Source organism: Podarcis melisellensis (genome assembly GCF_964234715.1).
Source record: "Podarcis melisellensis genome assembly, chromosome: 4".
NCBI lineage: Eukaryota > Metazoa > Chordata > Lepidosauria > Squamata > Lacertidae > Podarcis > Podarcis melisellensis.
Window position 1 is genome coordinate 71,866,942 of NC_138531.1, and position 25,854 is coordinate 71,892,795.

General features: G+C 42.5%; 1 protein-coding gene across 1 annotated transcript; it reads left to right on the top strand.

Moving 5' to 3' along the window:
* Positions 1–9,426: 9,426 nt before the first annotated feature.
* On the top strand, positions 9,427–25,455 carry TBX19 (T-box transcription factor 19; the record flags this gene model as incomplete). Its single annotated transcript, XM_081909128.1, has 9 exons — positions 9,427–9,623; positions 9,919–9,981; positions 12,730–12,994; positions 15,367–15,501; positions 16,692–16,753; positions 17,099–17,160; positions 18,523–18,711; positions 22,440–22,575; positions 23,978–25,455. The coding sequence occupies 9 exons, from the start codon at positions 9,427–9,429 to the stop codon at positions 24,219–24,221; spliced, it is 1,353 nt and encodes a 450-aa protein (XP_081765254.1). The 3' UTR covers positions 24,222–25,455.
* Positions 25,456–25,854: the final 399 nt, after the last annotated feature.

Here is a 25,854-nt window from a genome sequence, read left to right on the forward strand (position 1 = left end):
ACTCTGCGTGCCGGGCGGCAGGCTGCTATTCGTAGAGAAGGCATAAGCACTTCTCTGTGTGTGCAGAAGCCTCTGTATACCTATAAAGCAGGGGTCAGCAAACTTTTTCAGCAGGCAGCTGGTCCACTGTCCCTCAGACCCTGTGGGGGGGCCGGACTATATTTTGGGGGGGGAAATGAACAAATTCCTATGCCCCACAAATAACCCAGAGATGCGTTTTAAATAAAAGCACACATTCTGCTCATGTAACAACACCAGGCAGGCCCCACAAATAACCCAGAGATAACATTTTAAATAAAAAGACATATTCTACTCATGTAAAAACACGCTCATTCCCGGACCATCCGCGGGCTGGATTTAGAAGGCAATTGGGCCAGATCCGGCCCCCAGGCCTTAGTTTGCCTACCCATGCTATAAAGTGTCTTACTATAATTTAACTTGTACTTTGGGAAAGGAAAACAATATACAACCTGACCGATGTAAAGCTGTAAATGTTGTTAAGGCTTTTGACTGAGAGCTATCATCTTTATTTCAAAATATAATTCATTGCTTTTGTGCAGGCCAGCAAGATAAGCACCATCTCCTTACACTGAAATGTGACCTTGAGGACTAGAAGGTTTGCACAGTCATATGGCATTTGCATCTAAACACACCTTCCTAGGGGCAAGGCTATTAATCTTGCTAAGTGAACCTGTGAATCACTGGACAAAGCTACAAAGTATTCTCCCAAGGGTAATGAGTTTTGTGATAAGAAGCCCAAAGAGCAACGAAACATTCCTTTCACTCGCTTAGCTAAGCCGTTGTGTGCGTTTGGTGCAATATTGTCAGCTTCAGATTTTGCTGTTTTGCTGGTGAAAATGATATTATGGTAATTGCAAAGTAGGTGGGATTTAAATTTACTAGTCACACATTCTTAATTTACAGGGTCCAAAGAACAACTTACACATTGGCTACTGTGGCCTTATAGCAAAGAGATTGATTTTCAGAGTTCATTTCTTGGGTCCCAAAGTACTTTTTGTCTCCTACCATCGTATAAGGGAACTTAAGAGGAGCTGCCTTCTAACTGAACAGCAAGCATGATTCCTTATTGTAATATAACCGAGACATTGATTCATTGTCCAACCAGCAACAGAAGCAGCATGAGCAAATATACTAGTGGGAATCATGAAAGCAAGCAAGTGCCCTTCCATTTCTGCAAGCAGTTTACTGCCTACTTTTTATGGTCTCTGAAGTAACATCAAGACCTCTGCCTTAGTGCTAACATTGCCTCATGAATTATTTGCCACTCTTGCTGCTTCGGTTTTGCTAGATTCCCACCCACATCCATCTAAAATATGGCTTTGTACAGCTCTCCCAACTGTGGAGTGGAGGAAAATCTTGTATTTTTCAAGCTCCCTTTCCCCTATTTAATCTTGCTGTTTTGATTTCTGTTTACATTGTCTGCCTAGCTGATGATTGCTTTCAGTTGGAGGGACTTGTGTTCATGACACTCTGGCTTCCTAATAGGACATGATCATGTAATGATTGGACCAAACACCTAAACATTGGGAATCTTTGCTGCATTCCACTGGTGTCATTAGATTTTTTTGTCTCCATGTAAGAAGGAATGAAGGGTATTCTCCCCTCCAAAGAAATACTGTACAGTTATTCGAGAGTAATTTGTCCTTTTTTAATGCTATCCTAAAGCTTGTGTCTTAGAATTGTCAATAGAGCATTTTGGGAAACCTTGAAGCTGCAGGTGTTTGTTTGCAAAAGAAAAGAGCCACTGAACAAATTCTTTGCTGTAGTGGCTTTTGGGACTGACCGTCTTAATCTAGTATACCTCCTATTCTGCTTTCTCCCATCATTGGGCAGAGACTAGCACTTGTGTATCTGAGCACAGAAATTTCCTTGAACAACTCTAAAGTACCAGAATTCACCCTAATCTTGTCTAAAACTTTCTCTATAGCTTTTTCATAGGATATTATTGACTATTTATAACCTGGGTTTTTAGGAAGCTTAGTTGTACTGTGCAACTTTGCCAAGCAAGCACATTTAGAGATTTGCAAAATTAGGTATTTATGAGGATGTTATATTTTTTTTAAGATTCTAGAACTGCAGCTCTGATGTCAGTAAGCTATAAAAATGAAAGTCTGTGAAATTTCTTGGTTTGAGTAGTCTACCAATTTACAGTGCGCAAGTGGAAAATTGCAGCCTTGATTTATTAGTCATATAGGCATAGGGCGAAAAGGCACAGGGTTGCCAGTCATACCCTAAGACAGCTATTGTTGCACAGAAGGCAGAATTTCATCTGGTGTGGCTTTTCTCATCACACCATTGCAGTAAGCTAAGAGCCAGGTAGAATTTTCTTAAAAGGGACAGGGATCCTTCAGCATTTGGGCTTGGTAGCTCAGTACTGGAGAAATACTTGCAGGGAAGTCATTGCTGAGAAGTGGCAAGGGGCAACTCTGCCCTTCATCTACTTTTCTCAGAGTTTGGGGGGTCTGGTTTTTCTGTACAGGGGAGTCATAAATCCTATTGGGTCTTTTTAAAATACCAGCTCTGATCTTCTTACCAGCTTTTTTAGGCTGGAGACAGACAGTAGGTCTGTTCCTCCTCTCCCCAAAGTGTAGAAGGCAATGTGCACATCACAAGCTGGAACCTTTGTTTCACATTTTCCCCATGGTCGCCTCTGGTAAAATGGTGCTTTTGCATTCTTTAAAATTCTCAAAACTTCCTTGATTTAGAGGGTCTTCACCCCCAATTGCAGATGCTGCACAATAGTAATGTAGGTTTTTGTCCAGATGTTAAGTGTGATGCTAGTTTACTGCTGGAACTCACAAATCTTAAAAGAAGAACTTGAGCAGTTTATTCAAGTTTCCTTGCTGTAGTAATAGGTTTACTTTATCGGGAGAAAGTTCATTTTTTCAGAAATCCATTTATTACATTTGGATTATTAGTGCACTTGGTTTCAGTATGAAGAGGGGTAGGATCAGTAGTTGTGTATTTATCACATTGAGCCCTCAATGCTGCATCTCTTCTAAAGCAGCTCCTCTTCAAATATTGCAATGTTTAATTATGGAATGCATTTCAGATATTCATACTGATACTTTCTAGTTGCAATTTCTCTATTTAAAATCTGTCTTTGAGTACCTTTCTAATATTGACACTGCTGCTGCATTTATATTAAAGATTGGGGTTTTTATTCACATGTTAAAATCAATGTTGTGATTTGAATATTTGTCATGATTTGAATATATTTTTTTAACTAATTCAGTCCAATTTTAAGTCACTTGATAACATTGGACGTAGTTAAAAATATTCAAATCATGACATTGATTTTTATTTACTGGGACCTTTGCTAAATGTGGATTATGGTGGTAAGACATAGCTGTCACTATCTTAGTACATTTTTATTTCCCAGAACCTTAAAATCACCTGTATACTGAATTTTAAATTTCTGCTATAGTTACCCTTTGTGTTCTGGCATAAAGCATTTTTTCACATTATGGAAATGATTTTGTTCCATATTCTTCTTGTCCTAGATGTATATGGTCACTTTCTCAAATTAATCAGTAGCTTGTTTACACTTGTTACAACACTATTTTAGATGAACCCAGTCTTGGCCTTAACTACAAATATGTCAATGTGTCATAGCTTAAGGCCTTTCAGCTACTAAATATAAGGTGGCTTCTTTAAGATGTACTTTTTTGGAAAACAAAAAAGTGCCTACTTGCACCATGCAATATGACTGCATTAATGGAGACTTTTGTAATAAGGTTTTGATTTTTTAAAAAGCTTGAATGGATGTTCCATTTTTGTACACTTTTCTTGTTGGCTTTTGTATTGTACCTTTTGTATATGCTGGTCTTTTTTTCTGCCTTAAGAAAAGAACTACTACTTTGTACTACTCTTACTGCACTATCTCTTCTGTAATAAAGCTGGTTTCTCAACACATGTGTACATCATTTTTCTATAAAGTTAGCACTGCAAAACATTTCAAGAAAGCTGAAATTTGATACTGAAGCTATGGAGTAGTCTTTGAACAATGGATTAGATTTTAATAGTGTTGGCCACATACCATAATGGGAACAGGAAATTGTTTACAGTCTTTTACAGTTCACTTTAAGTGTGCAGCCCCAGATAAGGGATGAATTAATCTCTGGGGCATGGGTGACCAGCAAAAGTGCCCTATCAGAAGATATCTGAGATCGAGCTGGTAAATACTACTACTACTACTACTACTACTAATATAAATAAATAACTTTTATTATTATTTATATCCTGCCCATCTGATTGGGTTTTCCCAGCCACTCTGGGTGGCTTACAGCATATCTAAAAACATAATAAAAACATCAAGTGTTAAAAACCTCCCAATACAGGGCAACCTTCAGATGTCTTCTAAAAGTTGTGTCATTCTTTATCTCCTTGACATCTGAAAGGAGGGTGCCACTACCGAGAAGGCCCTCTGCCAGATTAGGAGGTCCTTCAGATATTTGGGTCCAAGTTGTCCACCTCTGAATTAACATAACGCATGGGCAACCACCACAGCGCTCTCAGCAAAAAAGTAACATGTTGCTGGTAACCTTTGAGCAGTCTGGCCACTGTGTTCTGCACTAATTGTGCCTTCCACACCAGATCCGAGGACAGCCTTACATATGAAAGGTTCTTAATGAACATGGAATGGAAGATAATGTTTGCTTGCTTTCTTATTATTTCATGAAGCTTTTACTGTTTGATGTTTGTTTGTTTGTGGGTGGTGTTTTTTTGGGGGGGTGGGGGGGTTAATTTTTGTTGGAAGCTTTCCAGCGTGGGTGAGGCAGCCCAGGCAGTTGATCGGGGTATAAGAAATGAATTATTACTAGTTCAAATGGCAGAAAGGTAAGAGAGTCCTGGCTGAAACCTTAGAGACTCACTTCCAGTCAGTGAAGTAGAGGCATGCCGATCTTGATGGACCAGTGGTCTGACTTGGTAAAAAAACAGCTTATTTTGGGTTAAGGTAAAGGGACCCCTGACCATTAGGTCCAGTCGTGACCGACTCTGGGGTTGTGGCGCTCATCTCGCTTTATTGGCCGAGGGAGCCGACATACAGCTTCCGGGTCATGTGGCCAGCATGACTAAGCCGCTTCTGGCGAACCAGAGCAGCACATGGAAACGCTGTTTACCTTCCTGCAGGAGCGGTACCTAGTTATCTACTTGCACTTTGACGTGCTTTCGAACTGCTAAGTTGGTAGGAGCAGGGACCAAGCAACGGGAGCTCACCCCATCGCGGGGATTCGAACCGCCGATCTGATCGGCAAGTCCTAGGCTCTGTGGTTTAACCCACAGTGCCACCCGCGTCCCTTTATTTTGGGTTATCACATGGTAAATGAGTGAACTTGTGTAATGTCAGAATAGTGCACCTTTGGCATAAACATGCAGGAGTGGGACATCCTATTGTCTGACATGCATAGAATGAAACCATAAATGTTGCACAGCAAGTCAGATTGCCATAGTGCAACACCAATAATTTGCATCCCTGTCTTTGCAATGCATTTGCCATTACCGGTAATACTGTAAATCCAAAGCATGGTGACATTTGATTTTAAAGAATATTACAAACAGGTACAGGCAACGGTCATCACTGATGAATGCTTAATACATTAACATTGCTTGCGCAGGTTTACCAGTGCGCACGTTTGCCTAGACGTTGCTTGAGATTATTTCTTGACTTACTGATTTGCTGATTAAGCTAAGTCTAAAACTCCCCCTTTAGCTAATACCTGCTCACATCATACAAGGTTGGGGGGAAGATGGAAAGGTCTTTCCCCCTCCTTGTCTGATATTTGATAGCTGTTTTTTCCTACAGACTTTTGTACTGCATGTAAAAAAAGAGGAGACATTCTTGATCAAATGAAATCTGCAAGAAACAAGCTCATTCTTTCCATCTCCCAGACGTCCTGTTTGAATGCCGTCCCTTCCCTGTACGTTCAGTTCCAGAAGCCTGGGGAAACCAAATACCCACCCAGCCATGACATACAATGCCAAGTCATAATTACGAAGGACAAAAAGACAGCTGCTTTGCTGGTGTTTTTAATCAGGGTTTGACACCATCGGAGATTATTGGACTTTTACGTGATTTAGGAAAGATTAGTCTTTTCATTGCTTTTTGCAGGGATCAGTTCAGATAAAGGGCCAATTAACCGTGTGTCTAGTGGCTGAGAGAGGCAGACTGCAGGACTGGTGCACATCAGCACCTAATAGCTAAGGTGATAGTTGCTAATGGCAGAAGAAGAGTTCTCAATTTTTATAGAGTTCAGGGAAGCCAAGAGAAGTATGGTTGAGCAGTCAAACCACACACTACTTTTCCAAAGCATGGAAGGTTTTAGTCTTTGGCCAAATGATTGCTTTCCACCCACCCACTACAGTCAAACCTCGGTTGTCGAACGTAATCCATTCCGGAAGCCCGTTTGGCTTCCAAAATGTTTGACAACCTAGGCACGGCTTCCAATTGGTTGAAAGAAGCCACGTCAGACATTCAGCTTCTGATAAACATTCAAAAACCGGAGCAAAAACCGGGTTTTCATCATTTGGGAGCCGAAACATTCCAAACGGAGTCATTTGGGAACCAAGGTTTGACTGTATCAAGATATGCCTGATCTATTGTACAATGGAAATTAGGTGTGGTAAGGCTAAATTATCTCCCTCAAGTACCATATTCAGATATATAATTGCAATAATTTATTTGTTGTTGTTGTTTAGTCGTGTCTGACTCTTCGTGACCCCATGGACCAGAGCACGCCAGGCACTCCTGTCTTCCACTGCCTCCCGCAGTTTGGTCAAACTCATGTTCATAGCTTCAAGAACACTGTCCAACCATCTCGTCCTCTGTCGTCCCCTTCTCCTTGTGCCCTCCATCTTTCCCAACATCAGGGTCTTTTCCAGGGAGTCTTCTCTTCTCATGAGGTGGCCAAAGTATTGGAGACTCAGCTTCACGATCTGTCCTTCCACTCAGGGCTGATTTCCTTAAGAATGGATAGGTTTGTTCTTCTTGCAGTCCATGGGACTCTCAAGAGTCTCCTCCAGCACCATAATTCAAAAGCATCAATTCTTCGGCGATCAGCCTTCTTTATGGTCCAGCTCTCACTTCCATACATCACTACTGGGAATACCATAGCTTCTACTATACGGACCTTTGTTGACAAGGTGATGTCTCTAATAATTTATAGCTTATCATAAAATTGTCAATAATTACCTATGCTTATTTAAATGAATCTGGCAATATTGATGTTGAATTTATCTTCCCTTATGAAGGTGAAGTAAGCATCTTGAAAACTATGTTTTCTCCCATTTCTCAGCAGAGTATACTGAGTATACAGGAGACTATTCTGCAATTTCCACCCTGTTCCATTATGTTTTATTTAGCCAATAGTTTACTGAAGCATTAACTGCTTCACTAATCACTGGCACCATGTGTTTTAACCAATGTTAATATGAGAGAGTGCAGCTCTCAGCAGGAGCAATGATGTCATGATATGCATTGCAGGCTGTTTGGACTAGCTCAGGGATGTTCAACCAGCAGATTGCAATCTACAGGTAGATCTCTGTGCAAACCTCCCTCAAAAAAAGAGCTCAACAACTCTGGGCAATCCACCCACCCCACGCACACTCCTCCTCTCTCCAATGACAATGGGTAGATCATTGCCAGGACTAGATGATCCTTGGACTAGATGATCCTTGGGTTCCCCTACACCTCTATATGATTCTATGATCTGCCAGAGTGCTTTTTGTTGTAAGCCTAGGAGATAGGTCTAGCCTGCACATCATCCTTTTGTTATGTTGGCTACGCTTGACTCAGAGGGTGACTGGTCCAAAATTACTCAGTGAATTTAGTAACTGATCAGAGATAAAGCCCAGGTCTCTCCAGCTCAATATATATTTAAAAAAGCTGAATTCAGTTAGAAATCAGCATTTGACACCCTCTCCAAAATCAAGGAATACAACATGATGGTGTGCAATGTCTACCTATAAAGCAAACGCGCACTTCCCCAAACACACTTTCTCAAGTAAACATATAATGAACATTTAACAATAATATTTTTACACTGGCTGGTAGATCCTTCAAGGTCTAGGATGGTATTCAACTAGAATTCAACTAGATCCACTGAATTCAATTAACATGACTAAGGTTCATTAATTTTAATAAGGACTGTTCTGAGTAAAACTACGCTTAGTTAATGGACTATTCCACTTGTAAAGCCATCTACGTCAGTATTATGAGAGGAGAAAATGTTTTCCCTATCTCTTTTCTCCATACTGCTGACCACATGCAGTTTTATATGCTCCCATCATGTCCCTTCTTATTAACCTTTTTTCTCAACTAAAATGCCCTAGATATTTAGGCTGTTATTCAGGGGATTCAGACGATTTATCGCCAAACTGAGTTTTGTAAGCATGATGAATTTATAAGACCATCCCTTTGCAGTCTCACAAGTGCAATCTGGACAAGAAAAGCACTCTGAAATGGAACAAGTGGTTGCAGGGGTACCAACTTGAATAAAATATTGTGGGGGCCCAGGTAAGGCTGCCCCTCACATAATTGATCGCATGACGCAGTGCACACACGCCATTTGAATGGGAATGCCCATCAACTTAGCAGGGGCCCAACCCCCTCAAATATTTTATTGTGGGGGCTTCAGCCCCCACAGCCCCTAGGAGTGGGCTCCTATGAATGGTTGTGTAAACTGGTTCTTGGTTTTGACTGCTGGGTGTGAACAGAAAGTATGAGCATTCTTTTGAGAAAACTTAATCACACCACTTCCCCTCACCCACCTTCACTTCATTCCCCAGAATTAGCTCCTTAATCTCAAATACAGGAAACCTGCACAAGTTATTTTCCAGTTTCAAGGAAGTATGGTCTGATGTTGAGCAGAAGATTTGCTGTTGAGAAATATATAACAGGTAAATGGGCAGATTTGTATATCCATCAAGTAATATCCCCACAGATTGCTGTTGAATGCTGTTACTTCTCCCATTTCTAGCAGGTATTTGCATCTGCACAGACCCACTTTCCATTCACTGTTTCAGTTGAGGCATTAAACCATTTTCATTAATGGAAATATAGTTCTTGAGCAGAATAATTAGACCCTCCTCAGAAAAGATAAAAGCTTGGTGATTTGAATGGAAGATTCTTCTTCAGAGGCAGCCAATTGCCTAATCAGGCTGTCTCCCACCTGACAGTCAGTAATTAGAAAATGGTTGTGTGTGCATGTTAAAACCTTAACACACAGGTGTCATCCTCCTGCTGGGACATAGTGGGGGGAAGAGCAAGTCTGTGGCAAAAGGCTGAGGTGAGCACATTTGTTCCACTGTGGCTAATTAATTGGTTTAGGTTCAGATCTGTGGGGTTGTTGTTGCTGCTTTTTTTTTTTTTAAGTCATCTGAGAAGTTTCTGACATTAAAGTCACCATGACTGATTTGGGCTGCAAGAAACATAGTGACTGCACTGTCTCCAGGCTGCTCAATGTGGTGGAGAACGAGCTCCAAGCTGGCAGAGACAAAGGAGACCCCACCGAAAAACAGCTCCAGGTTGTCTTAGAGGATGCTGCACTATGGCAGAGATTCAGAGAAGTTACTAATGAGATGATTGTCACGAAGAATGGCAGGTGAGTCTTATCTTCTGCTTAGAGGAAGCGAGGGATGAAGAGAACTGTTTATGGGACAGCAGCTTAACTGTGCACTTAGTTTATTCAACAACTCACTGGGGGGATTCTCCTGCGCAAGACCCATTGAATGGGACTGAACGAGAGCAGGGAGTAGTAGCACTAATGCACAGCTCCCAGTTCTTTTAGTGGTGCTTGGGCAGGATACTTTGCCAGTGGATTGCACCCAAATACTTCTTTGAACAAATGCTGGTCTTTCTTGATATATGAACAAACCTGCCCATTTACCCTTTTCCAGAATTCAGAGGTTGTTGAGAGCTGCTATTTCTGTAGATTTGGAGATGGAATATCTGAGTGATGTGTACGTAGCTGATGGATGTTAATGAATAAGCAGAAAGTTGAAAGAACTAAAACATTCATCATCTTCTGGAATAGTATTTTCATTAGCAGTACACAGTCTTATTGACTGAGTGATTGCATTTATATCCCATCTTTTCTCCAGGGAGCTGAAGGTGGTCATGATTCTCCTTCTCCTCATTTAATCCCCACAAGAATCCTGTGAGGTAGATTAGGCTGAGAAGCATGACTGGTCCAAGATTACCCAGTGAGCTTCATAGCTGAGAGGGGATCTGAACCTTGGGCTACTAGGTCCTAGTCTGACACTCTAACCCCCACCCTCAGAGATACAGAACTTTCTTGCAGAAATATTGTACCTTATAAGGGCTCCATGGGATGTGATTTTCCCGCACAGATATCTATCTATATAACCTATGTGTTTTACAACAAGCATGGAAATGTACGCAAATTACTTTATTTTAATTTGTACCCTACTTTTCAGTTCACAACAGAACCCCCCAAAATAGACTTAACATCAAAATGCAAAGCCAGCCAAAAACACATTAATGAAATTAACATTAAAACAAAAAGTAGCGACCCATTCAACATATGTGCACATTATGCAATTAGTGATGGGTTTTCATGACATCTAAATGGTCATGTGTGTTTTTCTCATATATGATGGGGCACACACAGGTCTGACGTCATGGCAGAAAGAGCGCATGAATACCCAAGCTGATTTTTGCCAAAATCCACCCAGAACTTTGTTAAAATATTGATTTACATTGTTCGTTGACAAAATGAACATGGTTAGAATCAGGGGGTTACACGGAATCTGTTCTCAACCCCCCCAAATTAGGTCAAACTGACAGTGCATTCCTAACCATACTTGTTCAGAACTTTGGGCTCAAAAGAGCATCACTCCATAGAATATTATAGGATTGCTACCTCAAATATATGTTTTCTAGTGAACCAGAACTGAACCTGAAACTTGAAATCTTTCAGGGTCAACACAAAATATTGAGAAGCCCTAGATATTTTGCTGCTGAGGTAAAGGACAGTATGGGACACACATATTGGCTGCCTCTGCTTCACATGCAGGCTGCCTGAGGAGGCTACCTCATTCTACCTAATATTAGGGCCAGCCTTGTTTCTTCCTTGAGGGTATAGTACCTCTGCCTCTGAACACTTCGTTTTCATTTAACTATGATGGTTAATGTTCATGGATGATAGGTCTATCAAAGGTTTTGTCTTAGTGGTCAGTATGGGCCTAAAGGGTAAATGGACAGCAATGATAATGGCAAGGAGGGGCAGTTGGGTATCTGAGAATATCGTGCCCGAGTTCCTCTCGGAACCTGGAACCAGCATTAAATAAATGCATCAGATGAACCATTTTGGTACTGAAATGTGCTTAAATGTAGTTGTTGTTTGTAAGAGAGAGGGAAGGGGAGATTGGCAAGCAAATCCCCTCTCAGTTGTATTGATGATGTAGTGACATTTCTCTGATGAAAACAGGAATGTCCTATTCCATCCCTTCCAATATTTCTCTGGCAAAAATAGGAACATCCCAAGGAAAAGTGGGATCTTCTATAATCAAATCAGAAAATGGGGCAGCTTTTGTAAATTCAGGTCTGTCCCTGGAAAATCGGGACACTTGGAGGGTCTGGATGACTATTTGGGCTGCAGACTTCCTGTAGGCATCTGATTGGCCACTATGAGAATAGGATGCTGGACAAAGGAGATCCAGAAGTGGGGTTCTTAACTCTTTATTAGAAACAGAAAATGTTGCCCTGGTCATAATGCATGCTAGCTTATGCAATCATGGCTGGCTGTTTTGGTGAAAGCACATTGTGATGTTAAAGCGTGTTCTCCTTCATGGAGAGCACGTGTTGCGGTGGGGGCCGCCAGAACACTCCAGAGTTGGGGGTTGGCTAATTGATCATTGGCCACTGATGTGATTGGACTTCCCTTGTTGTTGGGAAGAAGCTAATGTTGCCATTTGTTGATTGACAGCCAGAAATGCTAAAACTCCTTGCACTAGGCTAGGGCTTCCTCTTTTCGCCCGTGCATTGGATTGCCCGTCCCCCCTCCCTAGAATTAGGGTTGTTCGCTTTGACCTTGCTATGCCTGTCATGGGGTCGCCTGCTCTTGGGGCAGGGGCCCGGTAGGAATTTTGTCCATCTGGCTGGTTGGCTGGGGCCATTTGGTTTTTGCCTACTGCGTAGCAAATCGTCACAACTCGTAAGGTTGCGGTTAGGCATTGGTTTATGGTTTGGTTGGTTGAGGGGCATGGATTGGCTGTGCCTGCCCCTCTAATGCTGCTGCTGCAAGGGATTCCGTTAAAGGAATTGGGGGCTAACTATTGCTTGTCCACTCTGTCAAGGGGGCTCGGGCCATAGCAATGAGCTCCTGGTTGCATTTGGGGAGGGCTGAGGGCAGCTTCCCTGCTCCGTCGCTACCCCCAAGTGTATTCCCCTTTTCTGACTTTTGCATCGTGCGGAATGTCAGTCTGTCCCCCATGGTGGGGGCAGATAGTCGCAACCAATGCCTAAGCAACCACTCACATTTTTGTATTTTAATAAAGTTGTGGCCAAAATTATGCCAAAAACTTTAAACAAAAATTCTGTGTGATGTGTGAGTTATTGGGGTGGCCCTGGGGACCTCGACACGCAAACAGATCCAGACATAATTTATAAGGAAGTTACTGAACAAGTAATTGAGAAAGATGATTTCGGAGTTTTAATGCCCCCCATTCCTCATGTTTCTCTTACAGACGGATGTTCCCTGTCTTAAAGATCAGTGTCTCGGGCTTGGATCCCAATGCCATGTATTCTTTCCTGCTTGATTTTGCTCCGACTGACAGCCACCGCTGGAAGTATGTGAATGGAGAATGGGTCCCAGCCGGAAAGCCAGAGCCGTCGAATCACAGCTGTGTCTATATCCACCCAGACTCTCCCAACTTTGGGGCGCACTGGATGAAAGCTGCGGTATCTTTCAGTAAAGTGAAACTTACCAACAAGTTGAATGGCAATGGGCAGGTATGGCACCCTGTTTCCTCCATGCCTCTTGGCTTTGGTTTCAGGCTTCTACCAATCAAGAAATATCAAGGGTGCATTTATGCAATTAGAAGGGCCCTTAGAGGCCTCTTCACCCACAGATGCCAATTATTCCATGGAGTCCAAATGTAAACAGGAATAAACAGGTCTTAATTGGGGCTTTCAGATTTTAATGGACTCCTTGATGTTAAGAGAGACAGAGTGCGCTGTGGTTTAACCATCAGGGATGTTTCCCCCTATAGTTTTTTCTTGTGTGTTAAGGTTTTTACACAGGACTTCAGAGAAGGGGGAAATGATTGTGGGTATTAAGGTTTTGTTTTCTCCCCCATGCCGTTTGGTGCATAAGTGGAATGTTGGCAATAGTCAGGTACTCGAATAAAAGGCTTCTCCTAAATGAAATAATTACTGTGCTTGCTTTTGCTTCATGATAATTATCAATATTCCATTGAATCATCTTTGGCCTTGGGAATAATAATAGAAAACATGTACCTGTACCAGAAAATAAGTGGCATTCTCTCCGAGACCCTTAAAAATGCAAAGAGGAAAGTTGGCTCTGTTGGGCTGTTTGTAGCTTTAGATGCATATTAAAAACAAGCCTTTGACTTGTTTTGTGCAAAACTCTTGTATTGGAACAAAACTGTCAGAAAACCCATTAGCAAGCAACAGGTGAACTTTCAATCTTGTATGCTCTAGTTTGTTGGTGGTCACAGGCAGTCAGGATCTTAATGAATCTAGCCTTCTGAGAAAGATATGAAGTGGGAAATGGAGCTCAATATCTCATCAGATAAGAAAACAGAGGCACAGAGGACCCCTGGCTTGCCAGTTCAGTCACACAGCGGAATAGTAGCAAACCTGAAATGGAATCCTGGCTTCCCAAATGCTGAGCCTATATCCTAAGTACAAGATTGTTCAGTCATGGAAAGGAATAAAGAGAACTGGGAATGGAATGCCATTAATCCTCAGTAGCTCCTATTCTAAATAGTTAGTGATAGACAGTAGCTGCATATAAACTGCAATACAGATGTCTTAGCTGTTGTGGTGGTGCCTAAACACTCATGCAGGAAGAGGAAGAAGAGTTTGGATTTGATATCCCGCTTTATCACTACCTGAAGAAGTCTCACAGCGGCTAATATTCTCCTTTCCCTTCCTCCCCCACAACAAACACTCTGTGAGGTGAGTGGGGCTGAGAGACTTCAGAGAAGTGTGACTGGCCCAAGGTCACCCAGCAGCTGCATGTGGAGGAGCGGAAACGTGAACCCGGTTCACCAGATTACAAGGCTACCACTTTTAACCACTACACCACACTGGCTCCCTGCAGTGCTGTAGTCCCATGTTTTTTGTTGCGATGGTGGTGCAGCTAGATAATTTTATTTCTTGAACCTAATGGTCTTAATGGGTAGGAGGGGGGCTTTTATTTTTTTGAAAACTTGTTTTTATTATTTTCGTTAAATATTACAAACAACCAACATAACCACACAAAATTATTTCAGTTATAAGTTTGTACATAGCAAAGCACAGTACAGAAGCAAGGAAAGTATCCACCAGTGCGATTCTGTGAGCACTCTGCTCTCATGCAATTCATGTTATCACAAGGATACTGTGCCTCGTGCGTGATGCCCCCACTTTCAATGAGCCCTCACATGGCCTCTCCACATACAAGCCTGAGAGACCAGTGGATGCCCACATATCAGGACTGAATGATTCACAGCTAATTTACATTCTTTTTCTCCCATAGTATGACAATGCATTGGGACGGCCCTCTTGGTTTGCCTAGTTTTTCAGGCAGTTGAGGTGATCGGGGCTACTGATATTTGTTATTTTTTTAAAAAAATACCGCACATCTGAGTGATTCCAAGATAGATATGTTGTGCTGCATGATTCCTTCAGCTAGCTCTCCAACCTCTCTCTCGCCTCAGTAGTGCTTCCTTTTCACACATGTGTGCATTCACGCATAACTTTCCCTCTCCCCTAAGCTGGAGTAGGTAAGATAGAGCCATGTAGGCCAGGGGGAGGCCAACATGGTGCCCTCAAGATGTTTCGGACTACAACTTCTATCATCCTTGGATATTGGCCATGCTAACTGGGAAATGATGGTAGATGTTGTCTATAACATCTGGAGGGCACCATGTTGGCTACCATTGATGCAGGCCAATGATATGGAATTGAATAAGACATTAGACCTGATCCAGGGCTAATTCAGACTATGCCTAAGCCCCACTGAAGTCAAAGGAACTAACCAGTCTCAGCTCATTTCAGTTTCATTGCTTTCAATGAGACATGATCACGATTAGGTTTTTTGTTGATTCAGGACCATTATTTCTGGTCAATCTCTGCCTCACTTTTTCTTGCCACAGATTATGTTGAATTCTCTGCACAAATATGAGCCGCAAGTTCATATTGTTCGAGTTGGAGGCCCACACAGGATGGTAATGAATTGTTCCTTTCCTGAAACTCAGTTCATAGCTGTGACTGCTTACCAAAATGAAGAGGTAGGTGGGTATAAAACATCAAAACAGCTGGGAATTGTTTAAGAAAACCCTATAACTGTGTACGCTAAAACCAGTGATATGCTTCTCTACTTAAATGCTAAAATTAGGATGAAAGGGGTGGGGTTTTTTGGTTAAAATTGTATTTTAATCTTGATTGTAAGCCACCCTGAATATCCTATAGAAAGGCAGGATATAAATGATGATAAACAATTTAATATAGAACAACAATAGTCAGCCTTCATCAAAATGCAACACTTTCACTTATTTATTGTTCTGTCCACTTTCATAGTTGGATGGTCTATTTTATGTTAAGATCTCATCTTTTTAATGTAGAATTTGTTAGACCTATTCTGTGCCTAGTTCTCTCTCTCTCTCTCTCTCTCTCTCTCTCTCTCTCTCTCTCTCTCTCTCTCTCCTGCAGGTAGCCTATGGGGAAAAGTATTGAGCCCTATTTTGGCCTTTGAAGTAAACATATACGGGATCAATGTTCCTGTGTATATTCCCTACACATCTTCCTAAGTGCAATATGAAGGTCTGAAAGCAGATTGTAAGTGTGATTGGGTGAATATGCTTAGAATCCTCCTTGCAAACAGAAACCTTGTGTTATCCAGGTGCCCAGTCATGCACGTTCTAAGCACGTTCACTGAACCACAAGACCTGTATGCTGAACATGGAAGGTCAGAAGTGGCATTAATGTACATAGGGAGAATGGAAGGAGGTTGTCTGTGTGTGCATGCCCGCCCACTCTGCCCACTTTTAGTCACATGTGTTTTCCCTAAACACCAGAATAGGGCTTTAGTTCTTGCTTATTTTAATGATGCTATGTAAAGGAGAAAGAAACAAATTCTATCCATGTTGTTGTCGTCTTTTAACCATCTTTTTGGCTTCTCTAGGGACACTGTGGATGTTGGCAATGGGATGCTGCCCAATAGCATATGGAACAGAAATTCGGGGCCTATAATTCATTTTCTTCCAGCAGCAAACTAAATGCCACTGCTTCATAAGAGGGCAGTCCTTCAGTATAGTGAACCCACTGACTTATAACTACATGATTAAATAGAATGCAAGTTTCCGCGAGAGTGATTGCCTCTGGCAAAACTTACTCTGGAAAATGGCAGGCTTCAGATGATCAATTGTCAAACGTCAATTTTTCTTGCTAATGCAACTCTTTTTCTTTTTCCAAACTCAAGATAACAGCTCTCAAGATCAAGTACAACCCCTTTGCCAAAGCTTTTCTGGATGCAAAAGAAAGGTGAATTTATTTCCTAATAAGCCTCATTATACCTGCTGCCCTTTTGTGCTGTAGTGACCTCAGATAATCGTCCCCAGGCTTGCTACTTGCTCTGTTGGCAGAATAAACATGTAAGGTGCACTGTGATGATGGGGCATTAAAACAATAACAACATTTGTACCCCATACTCCCCACAAGAAACATTCTGGACTTTCCCTCTTGTTTCCCCCTCACAAAAAGCAGGTAAGGTTGAAAAATAATGATCAGACCAAGGTTACTCAATTAATTCCATGGTTAAATGGGGAGGCATCTGTGTGGACGTAGTTTTGCTAGAATTGAAATAACCTTAATAATACTATCTTTCAGAAACCACCCCAAGGATGCTTCAGATATTGTCTCTGAAAGTCAGCACATCACATATTCTCACTGTAAGTTTTGCTTTTTCATTTCTTTGTCATATTTGTCAATGCCAATGACCAATTGGCTCGAGCATCTTGATCTGTCAGTGGTTAGTACCAGAAAGGCTTCTGGGGGGATAACTAACCTTCTAACATCAGGAACATTACTTCTATTTTCAACAGCTACCATTTGACTTATACATCCCCTCCCCCTCCCAGCTCTACCTCCTTTGATTAGCATTGTATGCCAGATATCATCTGGTTGTTGATAGGATGACATATAACCAGAAGGTTTCTTCTACCCACAACAGTTTGTTTGCTGCTTATTTATTTATTTTGTCCCCAACCTTTCTGTTGTGTGCTGCTTGCATGCTAAGCCATTTGCACTTCCTAAATTACCAGCATGCTAAGCTGGTTGCACTTCCTTCATTACCAGATTCTTACGGTTTTCTTAGAATCATAGAACAGACCCCGAGCGTCATCTAGTCCAATTCCCTGCAATTCAGGGATCCCAACTAAAGCATCCATCACAGATGGCCATCTAATCTCTGCTTAAAGACCTCCAGTGAAGACGAATCATTCACCTTCCAAGGGTGTACATTGCACTGTGAAACAGCTCTTACCATCAGAAAGTTCTTCCTGATGTTGAGTCATAATCTTTTGTAACTTGAATCCATCCTCCATGTGACAACCCTTTGGATTTTTGAAAATGGCTGTCATACCTCCTCTCAGTCTCCTCTTATTCAGGCTAAAAACATACCCAACTCCCTCAAGAGTTCCTCATAAGAATGGACACGAAAACCTATGGGAATATGCAGAAATGGTGAAACTTACTGGAAGAATAAGAAATCAAGACAACAAAACTTTTACAAAAGAATGGAAATGGTGTATTGAATATTTACAGATAAATTATAAACAGATAAAAACATTGGCAGGGTTATTGCAATAACCTGCAGTTTTATAAGAGTATATATTTAAAGAAGATGATTAAATGCGTAAATTATGTTAATTTGGATATGCAGAAGGTATTACAAATAAATTTAAGGAACCGCAGAAAGAGGGGGAAGGAAGTCAAATTTTGAAATGTCAAAATGATTGTAAAATTAGTGAAATGTATAAAATAAGTGAAATGTATAAACTTGAAAAGTTTAAATAAATAAAAGAGAAACTTTAAAAGAGAGAGAGAGTTCCTCATAAGGCTTGGCTTTATGTTGATAGTGAAACTAAGGCTGTTCGGGTATCTTAAACTAAAAGAATTCCCTCCTCTCTTTGAGCCTGAAACATTTTTGGTAGATTGTGTGCGCGCACACACAGAGGCAAAGAAAGGGGCTTTGAGATTGTCATTTGCTGTTATTTTCCTTGATCAATGCTCCTTTCTTAATGTCTCTCTAGTGGGTGGCTGGTTGATTTCTAACCCAGATGCCATGTGCACAGCAGGAAGTTCAAGCTATCAGTATGGTGGGTCTTTTCCTCTTCCTGCTGCCCATTCTCACCATGGCTGTGAGCACTATTCGACCCTTCGAGGACATAGGGCTGTTCCATACCCTGCTTCATACATGCAAAGAAATCACTCTCCAACAGGTAAGTTCTTGGCCTGACATTTTAAAAAACTACCGGTATTTATGGGGAAAGAGCAACGACCTAAAAAGCAACAATAAGGAAGCACACAATTTACATTGCAAATGTTAACAAGTGCAAATCAAAAGTCAAAGAAACTGAGTTTTCCTAGTCAAAACAAAAAAAATTCCTTCCAGTAGCACCTTAAAGACCAACTAAGTTAGTTCTTGGTATGAGCTTTCGTGTGCATGCACACTTCTTCAGATACACTGAAACAGAAGTTTCCAGACCCTTCTATATAGTGAGAAGGTCCCAACAACATCACACATACCATCTCAGGACTATTTAATTGCTCATCGTCTAACATTGTGTATGCCATCAAATGCCAACAGTGTCCCTCAGCTCTCTATATTGGACAAACAGGCCAGACCTTACGCCAAAGAATAAACGGACATAAATCGGACATCAGGAATCACAAAACAGAGAAACCAGTAGGAGAACACTTCAATCTCCCAGGACATTCTATACAAGATCTCAAAGTAGCTGTTTTACTACAAAGGAATTTCAGAAATAGACTGGAAAGAGAAGCTGCTGAATTGCAACTTATCACCAAACTTAAAACCATGGAGAAACCTGGCCTGAACAAAGACATTGGATTCTTATCTCATTATACATGACAAAGCCGCTTTTCACCTTCTCACCCCTTGCTTCTTCCTGTAATACCTATTGCAGTCGTTAAGAGTCGTCAACAGGCTCATCACAGCTATCTGCCAATCACCCATTCCCACCACCCTTCTGAGTAATACCCCTCCCCACCTTCTCACTATATAGAAGGGTCTGGAAACTTCTGTTTCAGTGTATCTGAAGAAGTGTGCATGCACACGAAAGCTCATACCAAGAACTAACTTAGTTGGTCTTTAAGGTGCTACTGGAAGGATTTTTTTTTGTTTTGACTATGGCAGACCAACACGGCTACCTATCTGTAACTGAGTTTTCCTAGGAGAACTTTCCCCTATTGATTCCACACATGGATAAATGGTTCCTATTTCTTCTTTAAATTAAGGGCAAAGATATTTATGATCTCAAAGAATTCCCCTTCCCAAGTTCATGAGTGCATCTTAGGCATCTCTTTTCTGCAATACCCTCCCTTACCTCTTGAGATGTGGGGATGGCAATTACCGTATTTTTCGCTCTATAACACGCACCTGACCATAACACGCACATAGTTTTTAGAGGAGGAAAACAAGAAAAAAAAATTCTGAATGAAACAGTGGATGTATCATTTTTGTGCTTCATGCTGTGGCCACAGACATGTGATTTGATGGTGAGTTTGGGGTTGCCCAATGCAAAGATCCTGAGAATCCCTGTGGATCCATGCTTTGTAACCACGTTTTTGCACCATTGTGGCCCCAGGCAACAGTGGGTGCGTTATTTTTTTGGTGCAGGCTGTAGCCATGGACATGCTATGTGCTCTAATGGTGAATTTGGGGTGACCCAATGCAAAGATCCTGAGGATCCATGTGGACCCATGCTTTGTAACCACGTTTTTGCACCATTGCAGCCCCAGGCAACAGTGGGTGTGTGATTTTTTTGGTGCAGGCTGTAGCCACGGACATGCTATGTGATCTGATGGTGAATTTGGGGTGACCCAATGCAAAGATCCTGAGGATCCATGTGGATCCGTGCTTTGTAACCACGTTTTAAGTGGGGAGGGAAGGAAAAACACAAAAGGGACAAAGAGCACAAGAGGGGTGTGCAGTTGGCTAACAATGCAGGAGAGGGGTTTAACGGGAGGGAGGAAAGGAAGGCAAAAGTTTTCCCCCACCCACCCACCCAAGCCAGCCCCCCCTCTCTCTCCCCCCCCACCTGCATGTTTTCCGGCTGCCTGCGAGTCCCTAGAATGCTGGACGCAGCAGCACAGAGAGGAGGAGGTGGTGGCTGTCGGCTGCGCTCCTAGCCGACGGAACCTGAGCTGGAGCCTGTGCGCAGTGTGACTAGGAAGGAATTAGAAGAAAGGACGCGATCCTTTCCTTTCCCCTCTGCTTGCCAGGAGGGCAGGGGATTCCCCTGCTTTTTGTTGCGTTTGAGCAAACACAGCAACCGAAAACAGAAGAGGGTGGGCAGTAAGACCCTGAGGCAGAATGCAGGAAAGCAGCAGCTTCCTCTCTACAGCTTTCCCTCCTCCGCGCAATCTGATTTTAGCCCCTGCACTCGGGGCAGTCGGCTCCAGGGACCACACATTTGCTCAATAACACACACAGACATTTTCCCTTACTTTTTAGGAGAAAAAATGTGAGTGTTATAGAGAGAAAAATACGGTAGGTTAGGTAAAGGTAAAGGGACCCCTGACCGTTAGGTCCAGTCGTGACCGACTCTGGGGTTGCAGTGCTCATCTCACTTTATTGGCTGAGGGAGCCAGCATACAGCTTCCAGGTCATGTGGCCAGCATGCCTAAGCCGCTTCTGGCGAACCAGAGCAGCACACGGAAACGCTGTTTACCTTCCCGCCAGAGTGGTACCTATTTATCTCCTTGCACTTTGACGTGCAATTAGGTTAGGTGCCTTTTAAAAAGGATTAGACAAATTACAAATATATTGAGCTATTAGCTTTCCATGATTCTAGATTCAGGTAGGTAGCCATGTTGGTATGATGCAGTCGAAATAAATAAATAAAAATAGTCCAGTTGCATCTTAGAGACCAACTAAGTATCGTATTTTTCGCCCTATAGGGTGCACCGGCCCATAGGGCGCACCTAGTTTTTTGGGAGGGGAAATAAAGGGAAAAAAATTATTTCCCCCCCAGGCGCGGGGCTGGGGAAGCCCGAGCTTCCCCGACCCCAGCCCCCAGAACAGGCTGCTATCCGCAAGCCTTGGGAGCCCAGCGGGAACTTCCGCCGGTCTCCCCAGGCTTGCGGATATCTGCCCAAAGCCCGGGGCGCGCTCCGCTGCGCTCCCCGGGTTTCGGGCTGCAGGCTGCTGTCCGCAAGCCTTGAGAGCCCGATGGGAACTCCTGCCGGGCTCCCAAGGCTTGCAGATAGCTTCCTGAAGCCTGGAGAGCGAGAGGGGTCACTGCACACCGACCCCTCTCGCTCTCCAGGCTTCAGCAAAAGCCTGCATTTGCCCCATAGGACGCACACACATTTCCTCTTCATTTTTGGAGAGGGAAAAGTGCGTCCTATAGGGCGAAAAATATGGTATTTTCTGGGTATGAGCTTTCATGTGCATGCACACTTCTTCAGATACACTGAAACAGAAGTCACCAGACCCTGATATATAGTGGGAGGGTGGGGTGGGGTTTTTCTCAGTAGGGTAGTAGGAGATGGGTGATTGACTCAATGGGTATGGTAAACCTGTTGACGACTGCAATTAGTCCTACGGGAAAAAGCATGGGATGGTATGCAGATGACCAAAAATAGCTTTAGCATGTGTAATGAGACAAGAATCCAATATCTCTATTCAGAACCGGTCTCGCCATAGTTTTCAGTTTAGTAAATGCCACAGTGCCCTTTAGCTCTCTATATTGGACAAGTAGGCCAAACCCTCTGCCGAAGGATAATGGTCATAAATCTGACATCAGGAATCACAAGACAGAGAAGCCAGTTGGAGAACACTTCAATCTTCCAGGACATTCAATACAGGATCTCAAAGCAGTTACAACAACAAATAAACAAATGCATTCTAATTTGTCATCTTAAAATAATTTTGTTAGAAACATGTCACTGTTGCTAACAACTTCTGCTTCCTTTTCTAAAGTGAATTTGATAGAAAGCAGCAACAATGAACTTCAAGTGCCATCGGTCCACGAAGGCTGGGCTGCAGTACCCTCCAGTCACCATGGCAACTTGCTCCCAGTGCCACACAACAGTGGTACGGCCACCCCGGGTCCAAGGTAAGCACACCATCGATTTGCAATTGCCCATCGTATCAGCAGCAGCCACCGAGCAACCTTAGCAGCTTTCAGTGTAACAGCTCCCTTGGAGAACCATCACGTATGACAGTGGCCTCCCTGGATATGAATAAGTCTCTTCTTGCTCAACCTTCTCCACAAAATTGTGGAGGAAATGGGTAAAGGTGTGGTCTACACATGCAGCAGAATGAGATGGTAGAATACTAAGATTGTAGAGTGGATTGTTTCACTTGGAATGGCAAGGAAGGGATTCAGTTTTTCCATGGGGGGAAAAGGCCTGGAAGTGAAGCACCAGTACAGTAGGGAGAAAGGCTCTAGCATAGCCTTACCTTCCATCCTAATTTCCACTTGGATGTAGCTGTAGACAGGGGAGTATTCCATTTGTTCGAAGGATGGCATGTGAGGTGGCAGAATGAGAACGGATTCAAAAATTGAATGAACCCAGGTCCCAGTAGAGACTATGGATTCCAATCTTGTTGTAAAACAATGAAATAACAATGTATAACTTTAAGACAAAAACTCTGCCAATAGTGGGTGGCCTTTACACCTGGTCAAAAAAAGAGGACATGCAATTGCACAATCTTTTCCTATCCTAGCTTATATGCATGGAGCATACTTAGAAATAAATTAAATAGAAATGCACTACAACCCACCATAGTGGAGCAGACTGGGTGAAAACTGACTGGGAGTTTTGTGTGTCTGCTTAGTGCGCTGTCTAGGTGCAAGTTGTTGACAGACAGCTTCAAGATCTTTGCTTTTGCTTCTTACAATGATTTAAACAGCCCTTCAAATGAAAGACTAACCTCTGTACAGTAGGACACAAGGCACCCTATTTAATAAAAGGAGCATTGCACCTTTTGAAAGATTTCCATTGCTTCTGTTTGGCTGTGATTTTTTTCAAAAGGACTTAGGGCTAATGGCTGGCTAGTTTACAAGAAGTGCTTTACACCCAGCATCCCTAGTAAAAGTAAAGGGACCCCTGACCATTAGGTCTAGTCGTGGCCGACTCTGGGGTTGCGGCGCTCATCTCGCTTTATTGGCTGAGGGAGCCGGCATACAGCTTCCGGGTCATGTGGCCAGCATGACTAAGCCGCTTCTGGAGAACCAGAGCAGCGCACGGAAATGCCCTTTACCTTCCCGCCGGAGCGGTACCTATTTATCTACTTGCACTTTGACGTGCTTTCGAACTGCTAAGTTGGCAGGAGCAGGGACCGAGCAACGGGAGCTCACCCCATCGCTGGTATTCGAACTGCCGACCTTCTGATCGGAAAGTCCTAGGCTCTGTGGTTTAACCCACAGCGCCACCCGCATCCCTCAGCATCCCTAGAGACCACTGCAAATTTCAACTGTTGAGTGTTGTTGTTTTTACTTTGCTTTGCTTCAGTCACTATCCATGCCTATGGACAGTCAGCAACAATGCCCTCAATGTGGCCAACCTTGCGAGTGATGCAAGCAGCAGCCCTCCTGGACCATTCCTGAGAAGCAACATTGCATTGCCTGCCACATCGTCCTCTGCTTCAATTCCTTTGCAGGGTACAGTTGCCAGCAGCATGGAAGCACAACTGGAGCCCACTTTCTCCAGGTTAACAGAGTCCACCTGGGCATCTGTAGCCTCCCATTCATTTTAAAGGACCCCTGGGCAGCACAAGAATGCCTGGTAGCACCCTGGACAGAACAGGATTTAAGGCTGCCATTCTTGCAGCAAAGAAAAGAACATGTTTAGTGATGTGCCGGCTTTTCCACATCTTGAAATCTTGGATGGTGAATTGGGCAAGTATCGTAGGACCAAAAGAAGAACAGGAGACCCCTTCTGCTCTTGCAGTTCCCAGCCTTACAGGCACAGAGTAAAACAAATCCCGATGAGGAACTCTTGCTACCAGTCATGTCAAATAAGAGAGGAGGAAAGACTCCCATTAAGAAGACATAGAACTTAAAATTATTTCAATCTATTTTCATATAGGTCAGATGGTTTCTCAGGAACATATTCATTACTGAAAGACATTACATCACAGTGCTCTTCTTGAACACTGTCTCTTAAAAGGACATTGCCATGACTTCTTCAGAGTTTAAGCTATCAGAGAGACCAAATGAGTAAGGATATATCTCATTGAACTAACTTACTGGTGAAAATAAGAACCTATTCTGCTCATCCTATTCAACCATCCCTGCTTTGAATGTCTATTGTAGGTTGTAAATGCTTTAAGATCAGAACTGTGTCTCTTCATGTTGTGAGCAACACTTAGCATGCCCACCTGGGAGAGGGGAGATTTTCATTGTATTCCCATCAGCAAGTTCATCCAGCAGATGTTAAATCTAATTTTTTGTAATGCTTGGAGTCCTTTTGGTGTTTATAAAAATACTTTTTGTAAAGGCCTTATATGCTGTTCTTCTATATGGAAGATTCGCTGTGTGATTTATTCTGCTCACACAGTGGACAGAATGTTGGACTACACTGATCTGATCTAACAGGGCTCTTACGTTCTTATGATGGTTGCACTCATGCAAGTTGTGGACTTGCAATCGTACATATTTTCATTAACAAGCCATGTGCACAACCAGATGATCAGCCACAGCTACTGGCAATCACTTCATTTATTTTTCTTCACTTGGCTCAGTCACAAAAATAAATCAGTTGCTAATCCATGACCACACATTGAAGCTGGTCAATATGAGCAGGTGCCCAGGGAAGGGCAAAATTGCACAAATTAGTCCTATGATCATCCATCTCCAACTTTATAATATGGTCAATGTTACTTCCTTTACTATTGCTATGTAGTGTTCATGCATGAAGAATGCCATCATGTTCTAACACTGCTAAATGTTGAGTACACTCCATGGCAGATGAGTTCACCATCCAAGAGATTTGTGGTGTGTTTTCATGATCTTCTTGAGAATTAACATGTCTTGGCTGGATGTAATAAAAATGGAAAATATTATTTTTGAATTTCTACCTGATTCTAGTAGAAATAAAGGAACTTACTGCAATCCAATAATGTCTGTTCAGAAGTAAGATCTCTTGTGGTCAAATAGGGCTTACATCCAGGTCAGTTGGGTATAGGATTGCCACCTTAAATGTGCCATCTTACACTGATATGTCAAGAAAGAGGAAAAGGTATTCATTTGCATTCTGAATTCGCTTGCTCATTAACAACATTTATAAATGACAAAAAATGAGACTCGGGAGCATTTTTAGTTTCACATTTGCAAATGCTCTTAGGTAGAAGACCTATCAGCTTCTTCTACCTGTAACACCTGTGCAGA